The sequence below is a fragment of the Octodon degus genome, unplaced genomic scaffold (assembly GCF_000260255.1).
Source record: "Octodon degus isolate 3935 unplaced genomic scaffold, OctDeg1.0 scaffold00026, whole genome shotgun sequence".
In the NCBI taxonomy this organism is placed as follows: domain Eukaryota; kingdom Metazoa; phylum Chordata; class Mammalia; order Rodentia; family Octodontidae; genus Octodon; species Octodon degus.
In genome coordinates this window covers 11,751,089-11,759,387 of record NW_004524602.1, presented here as the reverse complement: position 1 = coordinate 11,759,387, position 8,299 = coordinate 11,751,089, and the positions used below count along the sequence as shown (strand labels likewise).

Genomic DNA, 8,299 nt, shown 5'->3' with positions numbered 1-8,299 from the left:
GGTTCAATCCCCCAGCACCACATGCCAGCCAGCCCCACCCCCTGGTGGGCTGAGCTGGCCACACACACACACACACACACAATAAAAAATTTTTTAAAAAGTTTTTAAAAAAACAAAAGAATGATTCTCTTGCTGAATCAAAAGAAAATTCCAAGCACTGAAAAAATAATTTTTTGTCAACTTCTACAAATAGATCAGTTAAGATGAAAGTTGTTGGGCCGACCAGATAGCAGATTAAAGCACCTGCTTAGGCAGATGTGGGGCCTGGGGTTTGATCCCCAGTGTGCCATGCCAGCCCCAACCCTGGGGCGTGCTGAGGCTTCAGTTGAGACTGGGCATAGTGGTGTGTGCTTGTAATCCCAGCTCTTAGGAGGCTGAAAACAGGAGGATCACAACAAGTCCAACCTACGTAGTGAGACCCTGTACTAAATACATTAAACAAAAGATTGAGATGAAAACTGAGAGGCCAGGGATATAGTTCAGTGGCGTAAGTACCTGCCTGGCAAGTGCAGGGTTGTGAGATGGATCCCTGGTACCACAAAAAAACAAAACAAAACAAGAAGATAAAAACTGAGAATTGACCATTTGGGCCAGGGAGATGGCTCAGTAGTATAAGCGCTTCCCTGGCAAGCACAAGGGCCTGAGTTCAGTCCCCGGTTCCGCCAAAAAAAGAGTTGGGGCCAGCTTGGGCAATATAGCAGGAACCATCTCACAAAAACATAAAATTAATCTTTCAAAGGAGGGTTAAATAAAGTATTTGAGAATTGACCATTTGGCTTAGCAATATGAAAGCCAGTAGTAATCTTTGTTACTGCTTATATCTAGATATCCCCCTAAGCTTCATGCAGTCATAGGCAGGGAGTTTGGAAGATGGTTGTGTTAGAGTGCATGGTACTGGGGATAAGGGTGTGTGATTACTAAACCATTCCACTCATTAGTTTACCATAGTTCTGGTTGTGGATAATAGGAAGGCCCACCCTGTGTGTGGATGGTACCACTCAAAGGACAGATAGCCTGGAAGCAATAGAAAGGAGAAGCAGGCTGCTGCTGCAGCAGTGCCTATGGCTTGCTGCCTTTTGCCTGCCCTGCTCTGCCATGGACTGTTTCTCCTCTGTGATAGCCCTCTGCCAGGCCATTCTGCCTTGGGACTGGCTGACTATGAACTCAAACCCCCTATTAACTGGTTTAAATAAACTTTTTCTCCTTTAACTTTGGGTGTTGGATATTTTGTCTCAGCAATGAGAAAAGTAATATAGCAAGCTTTATAAGAATAATTTGGGTGGTGTGATGGAGCAAAAGCCTATCTATAGCGAATTAAAGAAAATAATAGAGAAATTAAAACCAGGGAGTGCAGATAATATTTTGATGAATTTTGTTGTGAAAGGGATCTGAGAAATAGGGTGGTAGCTCGTGTGGGATGTAGGAACTAGAGAGGAATTACTGTTTTTTGTTTTTTTATTTTTCTGTATTTAGGACAGGGTCTACAGGGTGTATAGAGTCTCACTACATAGATCGAACTCAGTGATTTTCCTGTTTTCAGCCTTCCAAGTGTTAGGATTACAGGCATGCGCCCCATGCCCAGTCTCATTCACTCTCTCAGTGTGCCCCAGGGGCGGGGCTTGCATGGCATGCCAGGGATTGAACCCTGGCCACTGTGCTCTGCCTAAGCAGGTGCTTCAGTCTCCTGAGCTATCGGGCCAACCCAGAAATTACTGTTTTATAGCAGAAATTACAGAGTGCTATATGTTAATGGAATTGATCCAGCAAAGAAGAAGCGTTATTGATGTGGAAGAGAGGGGAGAGAATGGCTGAGACAGCATGCAGTTTTGGAAACCCCAAACTGTGAAGTCTTTCAGCATTATCCCTTTCTTGCTCCTGTGAACCACAGAAAAGGGACAGCCGCAAAGTTGAAGAGACGGTAATTGTGACTGTTGGCTTTAGCCTCTGTAGAATCAGGTTTAAAGTTTGTTGTTACTTGTTTAGCATTTTTTCATGGGGAATGGGGAAGTGTCTGTGTTCCCAGCCCCTTTTATTCTTTTATTTTGCGATAGGGTCTCACTGAATTCCCCAGACTAGCGTCCTGCATCAGCCTCCCAAGTAGCTGGGATCGTAGGTGTAGGCCACTGCTGCCATCTAGGTTTAAAGATCCTACTGGTAACCTCTCATCTTATTTGTGCCAAAGGGCGCCCAGCAGGGATCTTGTTACAGAACTTACTTCCTTGTCACACCCAACTGTAACAACTAGGCCTTACTTTGAATTCCTTTTTTTTTTTTTTTTTGCGGAACTGGGGATTGAACTCAGGCCCTTGCTTTTGCCAGGAAAGCATTTTTCCACTGAGCCATCTCCCCAGCCCACTTACTTTGAATTCTAAGGATACTGGCATAAAGAAATAGGAGGGCCTGCTCTCCTATCTTTATTCTTTTCCACCATGAATTTGTACTTTTTTTATGCATTTATCTATCGTATTTTATAGGCAGGTTGTAAGTTGCCCAAGCTGGCCACAGACTTGGGCTCCTCCTATGTCGGCTTTCTTCTTAGCTCAGATTATAAGCATACACCAGCGTGCCCAGCCTAAATTTATGTTTTATCAAGTCCGTACCATAGCTGTTCTGTACTCAAAAGTCATGGTATGTGGACAGCACCAAAAGCTACTAAAAACCCCTTCAGTTTTTCCTAAAACATCACTTAGAGCCTTAGATACCACTGTTTATAGAGCAATATTAAACTGTTTCTACTTCCACTAGTTACAGAGAAATTTGACTTTTCTTACCTTTTTTACTGAAGTGTCTTGTATTTTAGAACTTAGAACTTTAGAGATAATCTTTACAGGTGAATAAAACTGGAAAATAATTTTTTACCTTTGGTGGCTACTTACCAGGAGAAATGCTTCTCTGGTAATGAAGTCTGGCCCAGAAGCTTCTCACTCATATTTGTCCAACATGCTACAAACAAGACATCCTGAAATAAGAAATAATGAAATGCCAGACCAGTTGGTCACTGCTCCAGAGCATTTTCTGCCAACTCCTAATTTTTCCTTAAATTGCAGCTTATCCTTACTTTAGATTCTGTGTGTAATTTTTGCTGAAGGAGGAAAAGTCCTAAGTGCTCAAGCAAGTTCATTTTTATAATACAAGATCCAGAGCAGGCTTCTGAACAATTTTCAGAATTGCTTCACCAGTTACTTTCACCCTCAGTAGATCTGGTCCACATCCAACAAAGCAGCTTTTGCATGTTCATACCTTTCAGAATGAATCATCTTCCTTCCCTTTAGTGAGAGGACTGTGTGTACTGTTTCTGGCAGAATTTCCACAAATGCTTTATTATTATTATTATTATTATTATTATTATTATTATTATTTATTTTTTTTTTTTTTGTAAATCTCCTAGTGCTTCACTTGAGTTGAACCTAGGGGATGCCCGATGGTCCTTAAGGCAACCTGTGGATCTCCCAGCTCCCATTTGCTTGTGTTAAAAGGATAGTTAGTTCTGATCCTCTTGGAACGGTGTCAGGAATTCTTTGTTTACAAAGTCAGTCCCATTATAGGAGAGTCAAAGATAAGGTCAGCAGACTGTATAATTCTATGAGAAGGTATGAAGAAGGGTGAAATTTTGTTCTCACTTGTTGAGCATAACCCTTTTTACCTGTGAAATGGAGATTACTGTCAAATGTTGGGGGTGAAATTTGGGACATCTTTTGATCTCTTTGGAAATCAAAATTTGTCCCAACAAGCCTGAACTTGTTAATTTTATATTTTACAGTTTCCAGACATCAGTCAAGAATCTGATTCTCCATTTGTTTTTATCTGCAAAAATCCCCAGGAAATGATTGTGAAGTTTCCTATTAAAGGAAATAAAAAAATCTGTAAGTCACAAACTGATGATCTAATTTTATTTTGTCTTTTTTTCTTGCATTTCATTTGTTTAACTTTTTGTTGTCATTTGTATTTGAGATAGATTCTCTTTCTTTAGCCTAGGTTGGCCTCAAGTGTTTAGTCCTCCTGCTTCAGCCTTCTGAGTACTGGGATTAGAGGCGTGTAACATCATACTTGGCTCATTTGTCTAACTTCTAAAACAGGGTGCTGAGCTGGGACTTCTGTCGTGTGCCTGTAGTATCGACACTCAGGAAGAGGCAGAGGCAGGAAGAGGCCTTCAAGTTGAAGGCTCACTCAACTACAAAACAAAATCCTGTCTCAAAAATGGGGAAGGGGACAAGGAGAAGTTCATTTTTTTTAAACCTTTCAGCCCTAAAGTAGGAGGATCATGCATTCAAGGCCAGCCTGGACTACATAGTGAGACCCTGTCTCAAGAGAGAAAAAGAAAAAGCTCCAGGGCTGTTCTGTGGCATCTGTGGCGTAGGAGGTTAACACAATCATATTTATTAGTAGCTAAGTCATGTTAACTACAGTATAGCCTTTACAATGAGTACCTTGAAGCTGGTCATGGTGGTGCATTCTGTAATCCCAGCACTCAGGAGCCTGAGATGTGAGGATTGACTCGAGTTCCAGGCCAGCCTGGGCTACATAGTGAGATCAAGGACAGCTTGAACTACGTAACAAGATCCTATCTCAAAAACAAAACAAGGGCTGGTGAGATGGCTCAGTGATCTAAAGCACCTACTTAGAACAAGCTAAGCCAAGCAAAACACAGGGACCGCGGTTCAATCCCCAGCACCACATGCCAGCAGCCCCGCCCCCTGGTGGGCTGAGCTGGCCACACACACACACACAAAAATAAATAAATAAATAAATAAATATTTTTTAAAGCAAAAAAAAACAAAAACAAAAACAAAAATATACTTTGCTCCACAGTTGGCATGATAGCGAATCGCTATCACTTTGAAGTTGTGCAGGAATCCATTGTATTGAAATGCTGTTCGTCAGCCAAAAGAGTAAGCTTTGCCCAATTGTACTGCTCATGGGAGTGTTGAAGCAGGGAGCTAGTGCTGGTGGGCACAGTGTCCTTTACACAGTGTTCTTCAGTATTTCATCCAAGAGTGACACTTAATTTCTTGTTTATTTGTTTTATCTGTATTTTTAAAAGCGTTTTTGTGCTGGGGTTGAATCTAGGGTCTCGTATATGCAAGCATGTTGTCTACCACTGAGCCGCCCCTCCAGCCTGTAAATGTTTGTTTATAAGCATCTATTTTGGAGATACGACTTTTCCCATTTCCCTTGGTTCTTGGTTCTTGGCTCCTGCCGTGCTGCCCTAGTCCTCTTGCTTTGCATCCTTCATTTGTAACCTCTTAAAATGATTTCTTTTGCTGTGACTTTTGCTCTTAGGTATTTCTGGTTGATTATAGTACCCTCTGCATATTCCCTTCTCAGACTTTTTGCTTTCTCCTTCAATTCGTCAACTCCCAACTTCTCCTGTTTAATCCTGCAGTAGCTTTTCCCATTCCACATCAGCCTGGGAGATGCAGAGCGATGCCTTCCCTGCCTAACTTCCTTTGAAGAACACCACCCCCACTTCCCTTTTGCTTAGAGGCGTGTAACATCATACTTGGCTCATTTGTCTAACTTCTAAAACAGGGTGCTGAGCTGGGACTTCTGTGTGTGCCTGTAGTATCACTCTGCCCTCCCTGTCACTTCTTTCTGGTGGTGTGAATTGGATGATTCAGGATGCACACCATCTTCTTTTGTGTACAGCACTGCCTTACCCTTTCTATACCTTGGGACCAACTAGCCATTTTTATGTCTATTCTCTCCAGAAGTCCTTCTGTAACCCAGAAGAAAATAAAAAGCACCTAGCGACCTGGAAAACACAGGTTCCTGGACCTTGCTCTCTGATGATAGTGACGCAGTGGGCCAGTTGACTACTCTTTAACACTGCTTTTCTTCACAGAATGAACTGCTTACAGTGTGAAATTAGATTACATATTCACAGCAAAATTCAGGCAACCCTTGTGATTGGTAAGATATTTTGCCAAGACTTCTACAAATCAGAAAATCTGGACAAAGTCTCCTTTGACTTACGGATTATTCACTTGAGACTGTATTGCAGTTGGCGATGTGATAACCCTGGCATTCCTTTTTCTTTTCTACTATATAGGATTTAAATGTCCCTCCACTCACCCTTAGGTTTGGTTTGAGCATTCCACCCTTTCCAGTTCTTCCTCGCCCTGCCCTGGGAGCTGGTGGCCATGGGGGAGGATGAAAAACCTATCAACGTTCTCTCTCAGACCGCTCTTGCTCCGTCTTCAGTCCCAGTTCCCTTTTCTTAGCTTCTTCCCCGTCTTAGTTTTCTTCTGCTGTGTCAGATCCTGTGAGAAAATGTGTGTAAACAGAGTATGTCTTTCTAGTACTTTCCTTGCCGAGAGACCTGTATAACCGTCAGTGTTCTCCTAAGGGATAGAGGGGAACGGTGCTCTTAAAGAAAGTTTTAAGTCTTTTTCCTTCTCTTGTTTCTGTTAATGGTAGACCAGTTAGGTGAAATTTTGATTTATTTTTTTAAACATTTATTTAGAGTGTGTGTGTGTGTGTGTGTGTGTGTGTGTGTGGCCAGCTCAGCCCACCAGGGGGTGGGGCTGGCTGGCATGTGGTGCTGGGGGATCAAACTGCAGTCCCTGTACTTTGCCAAGCTTGTTCCAAGTAGGTGCTTTAGACCACTGAGCCATCTCGCCAGCCCAAAAATTTGGTTTAAAATAATAGGAATTTTCACATTTTGAGACAGGGACTTGTTATGTAATGGAGACTTGAGCTCAAGATCCTCTTGCCTCAGCCTCTCAAATGGTGGGACTGGGGGCCAGGGAGATGGCTCAGTGGAATAAGTGCTTGCCTGGCAAGTTCAATCCCCAGTTCTGGGAAAAAAAAAAAAAAAAAAGATCAAATGGTGGGATTACAGTCACACACCCTCATATCCAGTGTGGTAGTGAACATGTTTGAAAAAGTCAGGAGTAGGCTGGCTACTCCCTGTGTATCTCAGAAAATATTTCTGTTGAGATTAAGTCAGTCTGGGGCCAGCAAGATAGCTCAGCGGATAAAGCACCCCCTTAGGCAAGCTTAGGCAAGTGCAGGGACTGTGGTTTGATCCCTGGGACCACATGCCATTGCCTCCAGTGATCAAGTCTGGGCATGGTGGCACATTCCTGTAATCCCAGTGTTGGGGAGGCTGAAAACAGGAGGATTGCTACAAGTCAGAACTGTATAGTGAGACCCTATACGAAATACATAAATTTAAAAAATCTGAGAATTTAGTCTAGTGGGAAGTTTCTATTCCCCATATCCCCTCCTTTCCTTGTCCTTCATTCTTCTTTACCTTCTTTAAAAGCCTTCCACTTTGGGGCCAGAAGCATAGCTCAGCAACATAAGCACCTGCCTGGCAAGCATAAGGTCCTGAGTTCAATCCCTAGTACCACAAAAAACAAAACAAAACAAAAAAAACTTTCCTCTTTTGCCAGGTGTGGTGCTGCACACCTGTAAACTCAGCACTTGGGAGCTGAGGCAAGGGGATTACTGCAAGTTTCAAGCCAGCCTGGGCTGTATAGTGAGTTCAAAGCCAGCCTAAACTACTTAACAAGACCCTGTCTCCAAAAGAAAAAGCTTTCCACCTTTCTGAACTCCTTTACACCCTGGAGGGTACCTCCAGTAGTTTAGAACTAGAAAAGTTTTTAATCCCAGTGCCATATGAAATAGATTAAGTTCCATAACAGTAGTAATACTCATTTTTATAATCTACTTATAACACTGTGGTTTAATTTGTTGTATGTGTGTGTGGAATGGCTTAGGAACTGGGTCACCTTTTATAAGTTAATTCTATGAGAAATAAATTCTAAGTTCCAAACTTTTGCCATGCAAATAGACTTTTAGGATATGTTTTGTTTATCCTGTATCGTGTGTGTGTGTGTGTGTGTGTGTGTGTGTGTGTGTGTGTGTTCCTTAAGGGTGTATAGTGTTACTTGTTTTGGGGTGCATAAACTTACACTTGCTTGACCTTGGGATAACTGTCTCATGAAACTGAAATAATTCAGAAAATGATAATGTGTAATATATTATCATTTTGTATCATATCTACCCAAATTAGGTTCAGAAAAAAAGTAGACTAGTAGGATGTATAGGTTGAATACTTACAAGAGATAAAGGAAATTTTCTTCTGTATACTGCTGAGGATTTAACCCATGCCCTGTACGTGCTAGGTAAGTGACCTACTACTGAGCAACACCCTAGCTCACAAAACTTTTTTACTTTACATGCTTTATAAACTCGTACAAGGGGCTGGGGAGATGGCTCAGTAGGATAAGCGCTTGACTGGCAAACGCAAGGATCTGAGTTCAATCCCTGGTTCCGAAAAAAAAAAAAAAAA

The 8,299-nt window shown here is 42.1% G+C and overlaps 1 protein-coding gene across 3 annotated transcripts in view; it reads left to right on the top strand.

Moving 5' to 3' along the window:
- The window catches only part of Trip4 (thyroid hormone receptor interactor 4), a 111,205-nt gene that overhangs the window by 96,896 nt on the left and 6,010 nt on the right, over positions 1-8,299 (top strand). For 2 of the 3 annotated variants that reach the window (XM_023712665.1, XM_004628821.2), the window contains one exon: positions 3,761-3,863. The exons of the other annotated variant lie outside the window; for it this stretch is intronic. In XM_023712665.1, coding sequence (XP_023568433.1) covers positions 3,761-3,863 — 103 coding nt within the window. The remainder of the gene's footprint in view (positions 1-3,760; positions 3,864-8,299) is intronic. 3 annotated transcript variants of the gene reach the window in all.